This window comes from Protomyctophum parallelum, assembly GCF_964188405.1.
Source record: "Protomyctophum parallelum genome assembly, chromosome: 15".
NCBI lineage: Eukaryota > Metazoa > Chordata > Actinopteri > Myctophiformes > Myctophidae > Protomyctophum > Protomyctophum parallelum.
Window position 1 is genome coordinate 38,279,131 of NC_139710.1, and position 19,661 is coordinate 38,298,791.

The window sequence follows — 19,661 nt, forward strand, 5'->3', positions numbered from 1 at the left end:
GCAACTCCCCTCAAAGTTTTGCGTCTGAGAGAGCCTGAGCGAAATAAATCTCACCAAATGGTGGTCCGGTCCGTGGCTCAAAAACGCAGAATAAATAATTTAATAATAAAGGGGTTGAGAAAACCACAGATCTATGGAGCTACTGTTCTGCTGCTCCTGTGTTTTTTCCTGAAGAGTTGTTTGTTCTCCTTTCGCAGCGCGGACAGGGGAGGTGATGAGGGACTTTGGCCGCCAGTACGAGCTCCAGTACTCCGTGGCTCTGTTCAACAAGGTGCGCTTTGACATCGAGGGAGGAGGGGGGCCGACGCCCCAGCTGCTGCACCGCAAGGTAAAACATCCTCTTCCTCCGTTTGGACGCACTATTTCCTTGCTGTCGGTGTCGGGGGGGAACCTTGTACCAGCAAATGCATACAGTATTTCCATTTAAGACAGGAGTGCGAGCAATCGTGTAATTAGCCGATCTACAAGCTCACACAACGTGTCATGATGCCAGATCATGCGAGGCGTTCTGAACTTGTAGATGTGAAAGTGGTTGGCCTGTTCATGGCTTTTATAGATGTAACCCCCCAAAAAAACCAACGTATTAGCAAGCAAGAGCGTGTGACTAAATAATTACAGTGGACTGAATGAAAAAAAAAAGTTTTGGACCGAAAGTTTCCACCTGACTTTGATCATTAATTTTACTCTAATATACACATACATTTCCTTAGAATGCCTTATGCATTGTTCACCAAGACGAGATGATTGAGTATCCCAGGGAATTGCTATTTGCAAACGCTTTGTTCTATCTTAATGATCAATTAATTTTTACTAGTTTGCTCTTATTGGAAATTGAACTTTTAGCCCAGCTACGTATAGCAGCGCAGGGTCCTAGGGTTGGTATCTAGTGTTGGAGATATCGCAAACTATTGGCTGGATTTTATTTTCCGTTGCCAAAATGCCAAAGCAGTTATCTCATACCTAAACCTAATGGGCAGATTGCACAACGAACCCATTAAGGAGCAGCCTGTGCCAGTGAACTGGCACTGGCACACTGACTGTGTTTCACATGAAGGTCCACGTAGGCATTCAAGAATGATCTCGTCAGCACTGAGATTCCCCGCTTGGCACAACGTCACTGGGTGCCTCTGTCTGCAGTAGTGTGTGTCAAACTCTGTCTGCTTGGCACAACGTCACTGGGTGCCTCTGTCTGCAGTAGTGTGTGTCAAACTCTGTCTGCTTGGCACAACGTCACTGGGTGCCTCTGTCTGCAGTAGTGTGTGTCAAACTTCCGAACCCGTCATTGACCTCCTGATAAATATGACCATGCTACTGCTCTTGAACCTCTACCTCGGTCTAATAATAATGGAATGATTGGAATCTGATATTACAAAAATACAAATTTGATATACAGTATATCGATACCACTTAACCAATGCCTTTTTTTGAGTGGTGCAACCACTCCCTTACGGAGCTATGTGTGTGGTTGGCTGGGTGGGTGGGTGGCTGGCTGGCTGGGTGTGTCTGAGCACGAAAACAGCTCGCCGGAATCGGGCCGGCACCCTGGTGCGTTCCTGTGGGTCTGGCACGCCCCCCACACACACACACACAGTCGCACCACTCACTTTTCTCCAAGGAACAGCAATGTCCGTGTCCCTTTGACCGCCTATGTGACGTTAACCTATGTGACGTCAATGAGCACCAGTATTATCCGAATACCAGTAGGGGCGCTGTTGTGCCAGAAACAGAGAGAGAGAGAGACAGACTGTTGCCTGCTATTGAGAGAGAGAGAGAGAGAGAGAGGGAGAGGGGAGAGGGGAGGGGAGGGGAGGGGGAGAGAGAGAGGGGAGTTGCACCACTCGGTTCACACGGGTGTGATTTTTTTTATTACATGATACATTGTTTCCTGCTTTTCTGAACTTTTATTAAGACAGTTGAAGGGGGGGAAGGGGAAATATTGTTCTGCTGTCGTTCTTCACCAGATTTGTTTACTGCAAGGATGTATTTTACAGTAAAAGACCCTCAAGTGGGCTTAATTTCAGCTGTAAACATCTGTTAGGCAGGCCTGGGTTTCACTTTTAAATAGTCAGCCTAGTCCTTGGACTGTATTGACTTACTTTCTCTCTCTCACACACACACACACACACACACACACACACACACACACACACGCGTGCACGTGCACGCACTAATGATCCTACACAACGCAGTGTGGTAGAGACTGGAGTCTGGTTTGGCGTAATACAGGCTGTTGAGGAATGTTGTCTGCTTTTGCTGAAGACAACAATACTAGTAACTGGGTGGGCGTGGGATTTAAGTAAACAACCGTTTAGTGCATTTTGGGCCAGATGAGTATTTCAACACTTTCATTAAAGGGTGGACTTTAGTTTTTCGTGACTTCTCTAGTGTAGCACAAAAGTCTAGAATGTTATAATTACTAATATTCTATTTCATTTTAATGTTATTTGAGGGGTGGCTGCATGGGCCATAATCAATATGTGATTTGAAATTGCATATCTTAAAAAAATAGCAGATTATGCTGTGAGTTTGAGGATGAGCTGCTTTTAAATGCTTCAATGTAGGACAATGGGAAAAGCAAATTGATACTATCTTCACAATTTTCATCTTAATATCCATATTTGAGGTATTTGGTTAAGAAAATATTGTGATATTTGTAACCCTTTTATAACCCTATAGTGTAAACATCTTTTTTTCAAGTATCTTTGACGGTTGGCATTCTTGGTTTCGTTGCAGGCCGCTCCGGAGAACAAGTCCATTTTCTCCGGAGCTCTGTTCCAATACCTGGAGGAGAACAAGAAGTGGCGGAATCGCTTCTTCTTCGTCCCAGACTCCTACAACATCAACTACTACGACAACAAATCGGTGAGAGAGAGAGAGAGAGAGAGAGACAGTTATGTTCTTTTTTTGGCAGCAAATTTCTATTTTAAGTTTTAGTCATAGTCTTCGGAAATTAAACTCGATTTAGTCAACTGAAATGTATTTTGTGGGCCCTTGATGCCGTCGTAATGACTTACGTGTTTTTACACATGCTGAAACATGTTTTTACACATGCTGAAAACCAAGTGTAAAATGACTTGGATCTCTTGTCCACTAGTCCCTTCCTAACATTTTAGTCTAGTTTTTATTTGTTGACAAAATCGACAGTATATTTAGTCTTAGTTTTTGTCATCATAGCTTAGTTTTCATTTAGTTTAAATTTAGTATTCGTCAATGAAAATAGGTAGTCGACGAACACTGGAAAGAGAGAAGGGAAAACAACAACCTTCTGCCTGGAGAATGTCAACATTTGTACCGTTTGGGAAAACTTGAAAAAAAGAATCTCAAAGAATGGATGGAAAACTATTACTATTAACATTTTTAACTCAAATCTTTGCTTCTGGGGGGGGAACAACATATTTTTATTTTCAGATGGGGGTCGGCGGCCAATTTCATATATTGACACTGACAGAAACGTTTTCAGAAAACTGTCAGGATTTAGAAGGCATTTGTAGAATCGATCTCAGGTCTAAATGGGTTAATAGGTGGTTAATGGTTAATACTTTTATTTTTTTACTTTTCTTCAGAGTGACCCATGCACTGCCTTTCATTGTGGTCCGCCCCCATCATTTTGAGCAGCCAAGTCTACAACAGTTCCCATGCACACATGTCTGTTTTAGATTACGTCTGTCTGATGATTCATTGTCATCTCTTGTCTGCTCTGCTTTGCTCCTGGTCTTTCTGTGCTGTACCAGTCCCACGACAGAGGGCTCCACCCCAAAGGAACCATCAACTGCGCCGGCTACAAAGTCCTGACGTCCATGGAGCAGTACCTGGACCTGATCAGCAACAGTCTGCCTGGTGAGGAAGCCCAACGATGCAGTGTTGTTTTCCTCGACTAAAACTAAGACGAAAAATGCTCCTTGTCCGACTCCCTTTTCTTTCACTGACAAAAACTAAATGGAAACTAAATGAGAACTAAGCTACGATTACTAAAATTAAGACTAAATATACTGACAAAATGTTAGGAAGGGACTATAGTGGACAAGAGATCTAGTATAAGTCATTTTACACTTTGTTGCATGCTGAAAATAGCAGATCTACAAGCTTGTAGATCGGCTATTTTCAGCAAGTGTAAAATCTGTCATTACGACGGCATCAAGGCCCGCCAAAATACATTTTGTTTTGACTAAATCAACTGTAGATTTAGTCGACTAAAATCTTATGACATTTAGTCACAACGTGTGTCATCATCACTCATCAGGAGCTTGTAGATCAGATTCGTCCTACGAATACAGGGCTTATAATTGGTTAACTGTCGGACCTTTTTTATGGTTTTTGAGAGAGCTGAGAATGAGGATCGTGACACAAGACGTGTGTGTGTGTGTATGTGTGTGTGTGTGTGTGTGTGTGTGCGCGCGCTCTCCAGGTGTGAAAGCTAAGGTGGGGAACTCGCCCTTCCTGAAGTGCGCCACCCAGTTCCCACTGGTCTTGTGGCACCCGTACGCCCGTCACTATTTCTTCTGCGTGGTGTCGGAGAAGGAGCATCAGAAGTGGCAGGCCGTCTTGCAGGACTGCGTCAGACACGCCAACGATGGTGAGTCGTCGTCCCCCGCCCCCCCCCCCTGAAGGGAAATGATTATTGCAGTAATTTCAGACATAACTTACAAATTCAAATTACAATGAATAAAACTAAGCAAATTTAGCAAAGCTTTTTACTGGACTCATTAGAGTTATCATCATCATCACTCACCGTTGAAGAATAGGAGAAGCCATATATATTTCCAGGTGTCCACAAATCCTTAAAACGCCTTAAAGCCTTAACCCCCTTGTGGCCAAGACTACGTCAGGCCCATAGACTGCCATGTTAACCCATTCTGACCTGAGATCAGATTCATACGAGGTTTCCACTGGACACACACTGGTCTGATGAACCCATTCTGACCTGAGATCATATTCTAAAAATGTCAGTCGTTCTTCGATTTCTTCAAAAATAGCAGACCTACAAGCTCGTATCGCGCCACTCGGTGGCGCGATATGAGCTTGTAGATCTGCTATTTTTAAATAGCTAAAGCATAACATGATGCTGACACCAAAATGGGTGCCCGGTCAGAATGGGTTAATTGACGTAGTAAATCAACAAATCCCTCCAAGCCAATGACGTTACTGACGTAGTAGACGTACTGCCCTGTCAGTACGTCTTTTTATAACAAAATATTGCAATTGTTTGACATTTTTTTTATTATTTTTATTAGGGATGCACCAAAATTGAAATTCTTTGCCGAAACCGAATACCGAATATAGGAAACAGTTGGCCGAAAACCGAATATCCGAATATGATTAATATTATACATCTTTTTTCCTACCATTGCTGTCATGGCCGTACCTTAAAGCTACCTTATTTATTTAAAATAAATGATTATGGCAAAACTTAACTTAAATAATAATCACTATTATGGGTCCATAAAACATTTATTCAGCTCTTTTGAATGCATTAATTGCATACACTATTCGGTGATATATTTTCTGCCTATTTGGGCCGAAACCGAACATTTTCTGCGGCTGAATATTCGGGGCATCACTACTTAAATTAGTATGTTTATACAGAGTAAGTACAGAATAAATAATCTCTCAATCACCTGGTAATGACTGTGACACAGTCCTGTATCTGAAAGGTCAGAAATGCAGTCCTTGCAACCACAATGTTTCCAGCCAGACAGGTCTAGTCCAGAATGCCACTTAAGCACTATAAATACTTTGTTGTACAACAAATAGCAAAGATTGTTGACCTACAAGCTTGTAGATGTTTGGAAAATTTGAAAGATTTAGAAAGCTTTTGCCTATAATGCCATGTTGAAAGTGGTTATCACTTAACATACCTACACCCACACAGTATCATTGGTATGAAGTGTAACTGAATATCGCTGTTTTAGTATCCTCACTTAACCCATTAACCTGAGTTTGATTCTACAAATGTTATGTTATGGTTATGGCAAAACTTAACTTAAATAATAATCACTGTTATGGATCCATAAAACATTTATTCAGCTCTTTGAATGCATTAATTGCATACACTATTCAGTGATATATTTTCTGCCTATTTGGGCTGAAACCCAATAGGCAGAAAATGCATATTTAGCCATTTTCTGCCGAATATTTTCTGCGGCCGAATCTGCGGCCGAATCTGCGGCCGAATCGTGCACGCGCGCCGTCTCTATGTGATCCGCGGCAAAAAATGTGATATTTTGGGATGTTCCTGGCCGTTTTTAAGCTTAATTTGACTAAGTTATGACAAAGCTAATGTTAGCTTAGCAATCCGGACAGCCAAGCTATAAGCTAGGGGTCAAATTAGCTTCCTTTGTTTACCTCGTTTGACAGGAAGTGATTTAGCCAGATTTAACACTTTTGTCAAAATCAGAATAATGGAACGTTCCCGCCATCTGGTGGCACTTCTGGGTACATAATTTTTAAGGCACAATAAGATGTTATTAAGGTTGGCCACTTGGCCATTAGAGGGTTAAATAGACTTTGGACTGTAAATTTGACTTTTTCCCATTTTGAAAAGGACTTAAAACGTATTAAATCATACTAAATTATTTTGTGAAAGGTCTTAAATATTGTTTGAGGTTGTGTATCAGGTGATCTGACTATACAGAGTTTTTGTATCAAGCGGAGAAGCCCGATCAGGTATTGTCGCAAGTTTGGTCTTAAATTGCATTGTATAGGTGGCATTAAAAAAAAAAATCTTAAATGTAACTTAACTTCCTGCTGCTCACCCTGTATGTGGGATGAATGTTTGATTTGTACTTGCCCGAACTGCTATAGCTTGAAGGGCGTGGCTCAGGTTCTCTCCACAAAGCGCTGCTACGACTACGTCTCTTGTGTAGATTATGGAACTGAATCTGCCTTGATTTGAAACCCATTCAGTGCATTAAAGCCAGCGCTCCGTTGCAAGGGTGCAGGAGACGTGTTGGATGAAAACGCTACAGTTGAGCAGCGCTGCCGAGAAGGCGAGCGCCAGCTTGTACTGAATGACTGCCTGCAGGGGTTACATAACTTTTACCGTGACAAAAACAAGTTGATCTTCGTTGATAAGGACCGCCGGGCCCGTCGGTGGAAAGAGTGCAGAACTTCTCCCTGAGGAAACCTCTGTTTACCTTTCAGACATTTAGATGGCATACCTAAACAATAGACTTTGATGCCTTGATCTCCCATGCACCCCACAAGCGGCTAATAGTCAGGAACCAATGGGAGTTCCTGCACCCTGTGACTGATCATTTTAACCACTGAAAACTCGTATTTTATGTGTTATGTGTTGCGCGGCGAAAATAGCAGATCTACAAGCTCACGACATGTCGCATTGCGAGCGTTGTGAGCTTGTAGTACATATTGGCCTAAAATAGGTAATCTCAGAGCTCAGTTGTGAGCTTGTAGATCGACTATTCTTTTTGGCAAAGAGATTTTGGTGAAGAGGGAGAAAGTGGTCCCAAATTAAGTACAGAGCCAGTCCAGTCCCGAGTCCAAATGACTGAGTCTACTCTAGAACAGTGTGGTTTTCAACCAGTGGTCCGAGGACCACCAGTGGTCCTTGAGGGGCTTAAAGCTGATCCCCAGCTGAATGATGGAGAGTTGGTAACCAAACCTTATTAGAGCTTTAAACTTTGAGAGCGTAAAATTAATTTGGTTTCATTTTACGCTCTTCAAGAGTTACATTTTGATCAACGTTTGCCTGTCTCCTAATGGTACCAACATCAATACAGCATGGAAATGTGGACAAAGTCCTACTCCTACGATAACAACATTCTTTAGTTTTGGGTCTGAGAGGCTAAGGGTGCCATTTTGAAGATCCGTTTTACAATGGGGTAATACATAAATTGCCCTCGCTCTGCGCACAATCGTATTATGAAAGGCATATCGGCCCGTGTTGAACGCACACACATATGGCATACGGCGTTCCTGAATATTTTAGCATTGTGGGAGTGTCCATATGTTAATTATTTTCGCTTTGCGCAATTTGCTATTAAGCCCCTTGACCTAAAAACACTCGGCGCATAACGATTAGACGTGGGTCTGACCACCTCATAAACGCAAAAAGCACTGTTTGATTTTACACTTGAGCGGCTCTGGGAGGCTGCTGCAGTGTTGCCATGTCTGTTTATTATAAGCGGCTTCTTTTTCTGTAAAGTTGCTTGTAAATATTGGTAGTTGACTAGTTGTACTAGTTGTGGTTGCTTTTCTTGTTTCTAAAGTGGTTATTTGGGCTTTTCTCCTAATGTTGTTTAAACCAGTGATCCTCACACAGCACATTCCCATGTCAAGGATCCCCAGATGAATGCATTTGCCCAACTAAGGACGGCTAATCCAAAAATTTAATTAATTTTTTCCAAGATTAATTTTGAAAATAGCAGATCTATATCTATTCATTTCTCAACCTTAAAAATAAATAAAAACATCTCCATAATCCTTGGGAAGTTTGCTTTCATATGCTGTATCACACCCGATTCAAATCTTCTTCAATAAAATGCTACGAGCGAAGACAATATACCATCGGGGCCACAGGCACAGCATTAAGCAGCAGCATTCAACTCATTCCTTCATCATGACTTGAATGAAATAAAATATAATAAACGTTATTTTACTGGTGTTTTTCAATAGAAACAAATTATTTTGAGGCATAAAGGTGACAGCATGCAGTGCAATAGGAATAATTAACCCAAATGTGACAAAGTCATGTCATGTCTTCTATGGTGCCAGCCTGAAGAAATGTAATACCACGATCCCCAAAGTGCGCATTCCGTATGTGACATCAGCTGACTGGTAAAGAGAATAGTACAGACATGTTGATTGGGTACGTCTCAAACACGCCTTAAACACACCCATGACTAATTCAAGGCCGTTTTGCGCAATCCACGGGGTGTCGAAAGCGCTTCTTAACATGCCCAAAATTGCAATATGACATACAACACGCCCCCAGCTCATAAAACTGTAATATTATATGTCATATTATATGAATTGCTTAATGGAGCCCTCTATATCAAATCCGTGGCTCAAATGCTGAACAACATAATGGGCCTTGATATGAAAAAAGGTTGAAAGCCACTGGTCTAGAGTCTGTGAGTGGTTAGTGGTGTTTGTAAAAAGAAAATAAGGAGAAATGAGATAACAATGGAGGGTGACAGCCAGGATGTTTTGAGAGGAGTGGCATATGAAAAGGAAAGAGGGGGGACAGTATAGTGAGTAGTGCCAGAACATGGGTCACAGTGTTGGCGTGGAGGTGAACAGGGCTGGACCGTGGCCAGATCAACAAATCACTTTTATTCTAATTACTTTGAATACAACCTGAGGTCAAAGCTGTACATTTTGATTATGTAGAAGGAGTTAAAGTTAAACCTCAGCCTTATTGTTTGTACTATTAATCCTCCATTATTTACTTTTCCTTTTTCTTTCTGTCCCTGTTCTTTCTTTTTTTTGTCTTGTTTTTGTTTTAACGGCTTAGTATTTAATGTGTTGTGGGAGTCATGCTGTACATCAAAGCACTTGGCATGTGTGCGCGCGTGTGTTCGCATGTTCGCTCGCTCACTCACCTCATCTTCTGCCAGTCTTAGATGAGTTTGGATTGATTTGACCATAGATGGTTAGAAAGCTACAGCATGGCTGACTAATTTCTGACTATCCCTGCGTGGGACGACTGCCTGCCTGCCGACTGACTGGCCATGTGCAGCGCAGGCAGCTCGGAGCCCAGCTGACTGAGTTCACTCGGCAGTAACGGCTGCCTTCCAATGAGGCCGTAAGTCACCGGGCGGGGGCGGCCATGGAGGGAAACATCTTTTAATCTTTATTCATCCAGGGAAGGGTTTTAGCTGAGAAATATGTGCTCTTCTTCTTCCAGAATCATGGCTAATTGCTTACTGCTGTTCTACTGTCGGCCACTGAGCAATAGTGCACGTTGGGGGATACGTTTGAGCCTTCTGGCTCCAAAACTATGGGATGAACTTCCTGTTGCAGTCAGAACTGCAGACTCACTCCCAATCTTCCGCCGTAGTCTGAAAACCCACCTCTTCAGGCTCCATCTTAGCTAAATTGTAATTGGCACTTCAAAAAGCCTTACATCTAAATTAAGTAAAATTAGTAAAAAATCTAGATTTGATGTGTGCCATATCTAAGTGTCCTACTATGCATGAGCCTGGCCACGTGAACTACAGCGCACCTGTTCTGAAATTGTGCATACACACAATGTCTCAAAGTTACATTAACTTTGATTTTACAATTTACATTCCAGAGATAGAAATGCCATTAAATAGGGGGCCGTAGCCCAATTCAGGTAAAACTGGGGGCCTTGAAACTGCTAGAGCCGTAGAAAACTTCTCTTGTGGGGGTCCCTTGGCATATATTTTCAAATGGGGGCGGGTCCACGGGCTAATGAGTATCATTTTATTTTGGGACATGAAAAAGTTTGGTTTGGTCTACACAATGTCTGTCTTGTAGTTATGACATGATTTCGAAAAGGTATTATTGAGTTTACTCAAGCGAGAGTGACACACGAGTGTGACGAGACTGGAATGTGTACTAGTCGGAACAGCATCACGTCATGATGTATTTACTTGGTTGTTATGGAAGTGGCTCTGATAAATAGTATGCAAGACGAGGAAGATGCTACTTGGAATAGTCTGTGTTTTGTCCGTCTATCAGTGCTGTTTACGTCAGTAGAGGTTTTGTTATTAAGTTAAACAGGTATATTTCATTCTCAGGCCTGTACTTATGTTGTCAGACACACAGGTTCATATAGTTAAGAGTAAGAAGAACGTAGTTACAGCAGCGAAAAAGCTTGCACGCCTATAGTTGTAGTAAACTTTCGTTCATGTGCCATCAGATCCCGAGTGGGCCTGTTCTGGCTCTCCTCTGGGTCATTTACACCTGCTTGCTGTAGATGATGTACAATCCTATTACAGTTACACATTTAGTTGTACGCCGTGTTGCCAATTTTTTTTTACGCTTGTCTCTAAAAGACACTCCTTTTTCTAATTGGAGTCACTGGAGGTCAGGTAATTGAATAAAACCGGCTTGTGGTGGAGAGAGAGAGAGCGTAGGCCGACTCCACACACTGCTAATGGGTCCTGGCATCTGTGATGGCGGTTTGTTGTGTGAAATACTGTAACAAGAAAGCGTTTGCCGAGAATTTAGACCTTAACTGGAAGCATGAGCTGGCCACATGCCCTCTGGTCTGGTTTCAGGCACAAGTGCCCCGAGGCGTGGCTGCGTGTCGCTTGGACAAGAAACCCAATGTAATGAATGACTAAACTCAATAAGAGTCCTGGAACAGGAGGCTTTTGGGCAGAAGGCATTCCTTGAATACTTGGTTGAGCGGTGGTTCTCAAACGTTTTAATTTCAAGGAGTAAGGAGTGGACCCCCGCAACTCAAGAGTGTACAAACGGAACCAAATTTGTACACTCTCAGAGTTGCAGAGCATACATCATCACTTGGGTAGCCATAATTGTTCAAGTTTTATTAAAATAATAATAATAATAATTAATCCACAAGCTCTCAACTTGTAAATTGGCTATTGTTGAATATCCAAAGTGTTGTTTTTTTGAACACCTGGTGGTGGTACAATTAATTAAGTTATATGGTTAGCTCTAATGAGAGGATTTGAACTTGGAACATTATGCATTTGAACTTGAACAGTATGCAAGTGGTCACTGCAGTGTAGTGCTATTACAGTGACACCATGTTTAGACTGGAGCCTCAATAATGTCTGGTATGTAATGGTGCTTAATTTCTTTGGACTCTTTGCTCTCTCTCACAATCTTTGCCTCTCCCTTGATATCCATTTCTCATGCTCTGTAAGTCTGTATCTCTCTCTCTGTGTCTCTGTCTGGGACTTGGTCTTGTGCCAAGTTCAACATATGTGTCTCTTTAATAGCAAGTACCCACAAGTACCTATGAAACCACATTAGCTTATCTTGCCTTTTGAAGAACTGCTCTCACTAACTTGGCTAAATAAGGGTGTTTTGCAGAAATGCGAAACGATGTGTTCTGCAAGTGTTGTCCACTTATTTACTACACACCCAGTGATTAAACGCCAAAGTCTAATTTCTTTATTTTAAGGTGCTACAACATGACTAAATGAATGCTTTCTGTTAGTAAACCTTCAGAAACAATTTAATTCACCATGTCTTAACCCAATCAGGACGGGAACCCCTTTTGGTGTTTGAAGCATTGTTATACTGTAGCTCAGGGGTGGGCAACTTTGACGATGGAGAGGGCCACTATATTTCCAAACTCACTCCAGAGGGCCATATATTATTGTCGTAGCAAAAATAGCCGATCTACAAGCTCAAAACGCGTCGCGCTGCGACACGTTTTGAGCTTGTAGATCGGCTATTTTGGCTATATTCAAATTGAAATCTTGAATTATTTTTTTAAAATGTTTGAGTTTGAATCCTGAAAATTTTAATGTTTATGTCATTTCAAATGCCTTTAATTATACTTGTGTTGAGCAATGAGCTACTAATTTAGACTGAAGTAATTAAAGTGGGTCATGTTTGCATGTTGTGGAATTGTAACAGCTGAAACCAATACTACATCAGTATTCTGACATTAACCTGAGGGCCACATTAAGTGAAGGTAGGGGCCGCATGTGGCCCCCGGGCCGCCAGTTGCACACCCCTGCTGTAGCTATTGAAAAATAGCAGATCTACAAGCTCATAGTGCGGCACCGAGTGCTGCGCTACGAGCTTGTAGATCTGCCATATTTTAAAAAATTGTGAAAATGTTGCGTGAAAGTTTTTAACTCAAATCTTTGCTTCTGGATGGGTCGCTGGAACAACATATTTTCAGATGGGAGTCGGCGGCCAAACAATGTTTATGCCTGTCACAAAGACTCAAAACGATATTATACTACTGTGTATAATATATCTGATTGACTTTTATACCACTTAAATGGCATAAAAAGATCGGTTTCTCCAGATCACCGATCGGTGGCCGATCGATCGGAGGCACCTCTACGCAAAACTCGCCACAACCGCAAATCTAAATTTTGGCACAGTGTATTTAATGAACCGCTTGTAACAATGTAAAGTCTGTTGATTGTAAACCTGTACACGAGTGGTGAATGTTAGGTAGGGGCTGCCTGGGAGGAACCTTAATGGGAGAGGAAATGGCCCTAATAGCTAGCATGCCTCAGCTGCTGTGACACAGGCCCGCTGTATGACATGTGAGTGGGTGAACACCTCCGTATGTTGCCTTAACGCGTGTCCTTTTAAAACTGCTCTCTTTAAAAACGAGGTGTCCCTCGACTAATACCCAGTCAACAAGTCATTAATTAGCATGTTGTTGTTGTTGTTGTGTCCTCACAGTCCATTCAGTATATATTGCGGTGTGAGGGCGGGGGTATAGTGGTTTGTTAAGGAGTCCTGTCCTGTAGTCTCGCGTGACCAGACTGTTGCCTCTCGCAAATTCCAAATGCTTTCATCATACAGTCTGGAGCAACGGAAGAGCTGTCATGAGTAAACTATATAAAGCGGAAGTGGAGCCTCCTCGCCACTTCCGTTTCGTCTTTACAGTCGCGCACATTTATCCTAATATAAAGAAATAAATCACACACGTGTGAACTGAGTGGTGCAACTCCCCTCTCTCTCAATTAAATTAAATTCAAAGGGCTTTATTGGCATGAGAAAACATACGTTTACATTGCCAAAGCAGAAAGAACAATACAGCAATGCAATCGAAACAAAAATGATGTACATTTGAAAGTCAGAATCTTCAATAGATCAATTTACCAAGATCACTCGATGCAGGTATAGTGCAGAAATATACACAATGATTAGTCTTTAGGGTGGTTGTGTTCCATTTGATATCCTTCTCCTATCACAGCAACTCACAAATCTTGATCGCCGTGCCCATAAACACCCATTCTGTCTGTTTCTTTCCCTCGCCTGTATCTCCTATTCCTTGTCCCAGATGGAATTTTTGGTCAAAACAAGCTTTATTCCGCGGCCCAGAGCCGACACTGTGATGCCCTCCATGATGGATTACATTACTCCCCATTCACCGACCAGGGCTAGAAAAACATCGTCACGGTCCCTAACATAAGATGTATAGTGTATTCTTCCCGGTCTGGAGTTTTGGCTCTTGAAAATATGAGCTGAACCGGGAAAAATGCTGGTGTGAATTATATCACAATTTATCAATAAATGCTGGCGGACTTTGGGTTAACAAACAGCCATACGTCCTGTTAAAGGGTAGGGTGAGTGATATTTTCTGGTTAAAACGAGGTTCTATGAATTCTGGATCACCGCCAGTGGGTGATCTGAGTTCACTCTGCAAAAACACAGTTTTCACTCTTTTGAAAATAGCCGATCTTCAAGCTCACAATGTGTCACGACTCGCGATACTATTTTATATTTCATATTTTATATACTGTAGGGCTGAAGTGGTTAATGTATGTTTTGTTGTAATACTCAAAATCTCTTCAAAGTAACTAGTAACTAAAGTTTTAAAATAAATACAATACTTGGATCTGAGATGTAGTGAAGTAAAAGTATTGGAAATTGGAAATGCTCAAGTAAAGTACAAGATAATACCTCAACATTACAGTAGTTGTGTAAATGTCCTTGGTTATTTTACACCACTGTTGTTCTGATAATAATCATTGCAGTGTTTTGCTCGTCTCTCCAGCTCATGAGCAGAAAAAACATTTTCAGGAGGTTGCCATTTTCAGAGAGAGGGTTTCCAGACCAGTTCCACTTTGGTCTTTGGGGTTCTGTCTTTGTGTCATCACTTTCACTTTCACTTGTTTATCCTGCTCTACGACTTCTCCCTCCTGATTGGATGAAAGTTGTATCCCGACCTGAAAATCTATTTTCTGTTTACCACAGCCCTGATGAGAGAACGAGGAGGAGACCCCCCATTACTTAAAAATAATAATAAGAATGTATGTAAATATCAGTTTGTTACCGGGCACCTTTTAAAATAAATCTATCATTGTGTGAGTTTGTAACTTTGAATAAGAGTCTACAATGTAATGTGAGTGATCTCGTAAGTCTGTATTATTACTAGAGTAATTTTAACCCATTTAGACCTGAGGACCATTCTACAAATATCTTCTAAATCCTGAAAGTTTTCAGAAAAACACTGTTTCTATGTCAGTCGTTCTCAAACATTTTCATGTCAAGGACCCCCAAGATTATATGTAATATGCCGCCGACCCCCATCTGAAAATATGTTGTTCCAGGGACCCCCCAGAAGCATATATTTGAGTTAAAAACTCAACCACATTTCACGATTTTTCAAAAAATAGCAGACCTACAAGCTCGTAGTGCCGCGCTATGAGCTTGTAGATCTGCTAATAGCTAAAGCATAACATAATGCTTAACACCAAAAGGGGTTCCCGTCCAAATTAATTAACTCGATGGTACTTTTATATAAAGCTCTGGTTCTCTAATTGGGGTCCGGGGACCTTCCACGGGGTCCCCAGCTAGTTATTAATAGTTAGGAAGGAACCAAATGTACCCTTTTGGGTCCTGACTCCTGCCCTGAACTCAGTGATTGTACAGTCTCTGAGTAAAATGAACACTAAAGTCTCTGAGTAAAATGAACACTGAAAATAATGCAGTGTCGATTGTGTTCCCACTAGAGATGACACTCTTATCATCATCACACAATCACAAATCACATTCCGTGCTCGGCCAATCAAATCATCACATTCCGCGCTACAAACACACAAAGCTGTGCATGGGAGAGGCTATAGCGCCCCTCAAAAATCTCATCAAACGGGGGTCCTTGCACGGATTAATGAATATTAAACTGGGGGGGGGGGGGGGTCCGTGAAGTTAAAACAGTTCATCACCGCTTTAGAGTACTTTGTCTTTTTGGCTTCACAGAAATCCCCTTTCGTTCCAACAACGGTTCAGCCAAAATAAATGGTCCGTACCACACACACACACACACACACACACACACACACCGTTCACATACAACTTTGAGAGGGGCTGGGGAGGGAGGGAGGGAGGGGGGGACTTCCTGCCTATGTTTCAGTTAAGAACGTGGGTTCTCGATGAACCCCCCCCCCCTCTCCCAGCCCCCCTCCCCCTACCAGACACACATGCACATTCACTCACACGACCCCACACACTTCCTGGCTTTGTTGGGAGTTCACTCACATGAGTGCGGGCACGCGGACGTGCACACAGTCTCTCACACACACACACACACACTGGAGAGAAATGTGCACATAGTCTGATAAGATATAATGGCATTTTCTGAATCCCCCATCATTTTATCGCCCAGAATGCAGCTTTGATTATCTCTGATTCACAAACGCAACTTGAGGAATGCATGAACCGATGATATTTGGACAGAATTCTGTATGTCTTGGAGTGCTGCTCTTTGGACAGAGTACTGTATGTCTCGGAGTGCTGCTCTTTGGACAGAATACTGTATGTCTCGGAGTGCTGCTCTTTGGACAGAATACTGTATGTCTCGGAGTGCTGCTCTTTGGACAGAATTCTGTATGTCTCGGAGTGCTGCTCTTTGGACAGAATACTGTATGTCTCGGAGTGCTGCTCTTTCCCACGAACGTTTGTTAGCCGTCAGTCAAGCTATATTAGCAGCACGCTCGTGCACTGTGTTACGCTATTTATTTATACATTATGAACGCATTACGCTCTTGAATATCGGGAAATTACGTGAAGGTTTTGGGGAAGAAGAAGAAGAGTCACTTCCTTAAAAATATTGCTATGTTGGTTTCCGCCACCGTTGCCATGACAACCGTCCACTGTATTAAACAGCCATGATGACACCAAGCCATGATCTGAGAAGTTACCCAAAGACTGGGTCATACTTAGTCAAGTTGGCGGATTCGACTGAAAATCACCAATAACCGTTTCATGTTGCCCGACTAAATCTAACTCTAACCCTAACACTAACTAACCCTAATTCTTAACCGGCCCACGTAAGTCCCCTAACCTCATATCAGTCTTAACCAGCTATGTTAGTCCCCTAACCTCATATCAGTCTTAACCGGCCATGTAAGTCCCCTAACCTCATATCAGTCTTAACCGGCACACATAAGTCCCCTAACCTCATATCAGTCTTAACCAGCTATGTTAGTCCCCTAACCTCATATCAGTCTTAACCGGCCATGTAAGTCCCCTAACCTCATATCAGTCTTAACCAGCTATGTTAGTCCCCTAACCTCATATCAGTCTTAACCGGCCATGTAAGTCCCCTAACCTCATATCAGTCTTAACCGGCACACATAAGTCCCCTAACCTCATATCAGTCTTAACCGGCCTGCGTAAGTTAGTTTTGCTTCCTTGTTTCCTAATCGCAGCCAGTTAGCTCCCAGTATACATGCAGTATAGGTCGATAAGACCGTCTTGATAAGTAACCTACCGGCCGATTAACGGTTGCTACTGTAACATCCAAAGCGGGTGTTTGTGGTCAATGTGGTCCACGGTAAAGCTTCAACATTTGCCTGTGGATAAAATGCTGAACTGATCGCCCCAAAAGGTTGTGTGTCTAGTGTCTATACCAGGCAGTCAGTATATAATGCATCCCTGTGTTTCCTGTGTCCCGTCGTTCAGGTTTATCAGAGGAGAGCAAGGTCCAGACTCCAGCCTTCACTGACGCTGTGCGACTCTATCGCCAGGCCCGGGGCATGTATGGCACCTGGGACATGATGTGTGGCACCACCACGCAGGTAAACCTGCACTCCCTCATATCGTTTTCTGCCCTTTCGGTTTTTTCCCCCCTTTTCTTTCTTGACCATATTCACGAGCTGGCCATTTCGCTCTTCTATTATTACAATTGAGAGAATTCCATGCCCATAATGCAAATGTATATTTGTGCTCAGGTGGCCATTAAGTCATACACCGCATGCGGAGTATGTGCCAGTGATCTGTGCCACTGCCTTCCCCTTTGGTAACCCTATGGTCTGTGACCTATGGTCTGTGCCACTGCCTTCCCCTTTGGTAACCCTATGGTCTGTGCCACTGCCTTCCCCTTTGGTAACCCTATGGTCTGTGACCTATGGTCTGTGCCACTGCCTTCACCTCTGGTAACCCTATGGTCTGTGACACTGCCTTCCCCTCTGGTAACCCTATGGTCTGTGCCACTGCCTTCACCTCTGGTAACCATATGGTCTGTGACCTATGGTCTGTGCCACTGCCTTCACCTCTGGTAACCCTATGGTCTGTGCCACTGCCTTCACCTCTGGTAACCCTATGGTCTGTGCCACTGCCTTCACCTCTGGTAACCCTATGGTCTGTGCCACTGCCTTCACCTCTGGTAACCCTATGGTCTGTGACCTATGGTCTGTGCCACTGCCTTCACCTCTGGTAACCCTATGGTCTGTGACCTATGGTCTGTGCCACTGCCTTCACCTTTGGTAACCCTATGGTCTGTGACCTATGGTCTGTGCCACTGCCTTCACCTCTGGTAACCCTATGGTCTGTGCCACTGCCTTCACCTTTGGTAACCCTATGGTCTGTAACCTATGGTCTGTGCCACTGCCTTCACCTCTGGTAACCCTATGGTCTGTGACCTATGGTCTGTGCCACTGCCTTCACCTCTGTGTTTTCAACCATGCTCTGTGCCTGGATGACTACTGGCCAATCACAGCCGGGCTTTGCTAGAACTGTGGTGATGATCCCTCTCCATGTACTTTCCCTACCTGTCTCTATCCTAGCTCTACTGAGTCTACTCTCTCTCTCTCTCTCTCTGCATAGCACCGGTTGCTAAACTATTTGGATTGGCATTGGACAATCGCTTTTTGTGGTGGGGTTTAGCGAAGGGCTAATTGTGTCGTCTCGCCCACCCAGTTCTATCCCCTGTATGGAATGAATTCTACATTCAGATGTACAGTATAGCTGAGGCAGAGATCTCTGATCGTCTGTCAAAACCCAGGGCTACGGAGATGAAGTAATCATCTGCTAATCCGTGTGCCCTTGAGGGCAGGTATACAAAGGGTGTAAATACATGCATTCTGATATCCAGGTGTGGTTTTGGCCTAGCTTTCTATGCCTGTCCCATCCATCAGAACAGGTTTTTCTGGACTCACAAATCGTATCAGGATACGGCCATGATTGATTCCTGCTCTGCTTTTGATGTCAAAGGTCCTGAATGAGACAGACTCCCTGGCGCTAACTGAAACCTCAACAGCTACAGTAACCGTGTTGTTGAGCACCCTTAGCTAATAATAATGCTCAGTAAAATTGTCTGGACCGTGCTTTTAATGAGCGGTGACTAATGTAGTGATTTTCTGCTCTTCTGGTTATGTAAACTGGCTGTGTGAACAAGTATTTCATTGTTTTTTTCAGTGGCAAGGCTTGTTGAGAGAGCCTATAATTGAGATTGCATAGATACTATAGGCTATAGCAATGGAAATGTATTTTTTCTCCCTCCTAGATGTATTTATTTTTTTATTTTTAGAATGGAACAGAACCAACAAATGGTGTCTATCTCTAAATGCAGTGCACCATGTCTCTGTACGTCTGTCTGTACGTCTGATTCCACACACGCGTTCCAGCCCACCACAGGGAGTGCAGTGCCCGGTGTCAAGTCAGTCGGACCCTGCCCGGCCTCTGGACAGAGGCCCCTGCCCAGGGTCCATATATGAAGCTGGCCTGTTCTGAGTCTGGCATCACAACACTCCATATTTGGGCATGCCTGACACAGAACTCCA

The 19,661-nt window shown here is 43.0% G+C and overlaps 1 protein-coding gene across 1 annotated transcript in view; it reads left to right on the forward strand.

Moving 5' to 3' along the window:
- Positions 1-19,661, forward strand: part of LOC310872432 (protein Niban 2-like) — a 56,486-nt gene that overhangs the window by 17,021 nt on the left and 19,804 nt on the right. Inside the window, exons 2-6 of the mRNA XM_083784319.1 lie at positions 198-328; positions 2,734-2,862; positions 3,732-3,837; positions 4,406-4,573; positions 17,563-17,678. Coding sequence (XP_083640445.1) covers positions 198-328; positions 2,734-2,862; positions 3,732-3,837; positions 4,406-4,573; positions 17,563-17,678 — 650 coding nt within the window. The remainder of the gene's footprint in view (positions 1-197; positions 329-2,733; positions 2,863-3,731; positions 3,838-4,405; positions 4,574-17,562; positions 17,679-19,661) is intronic.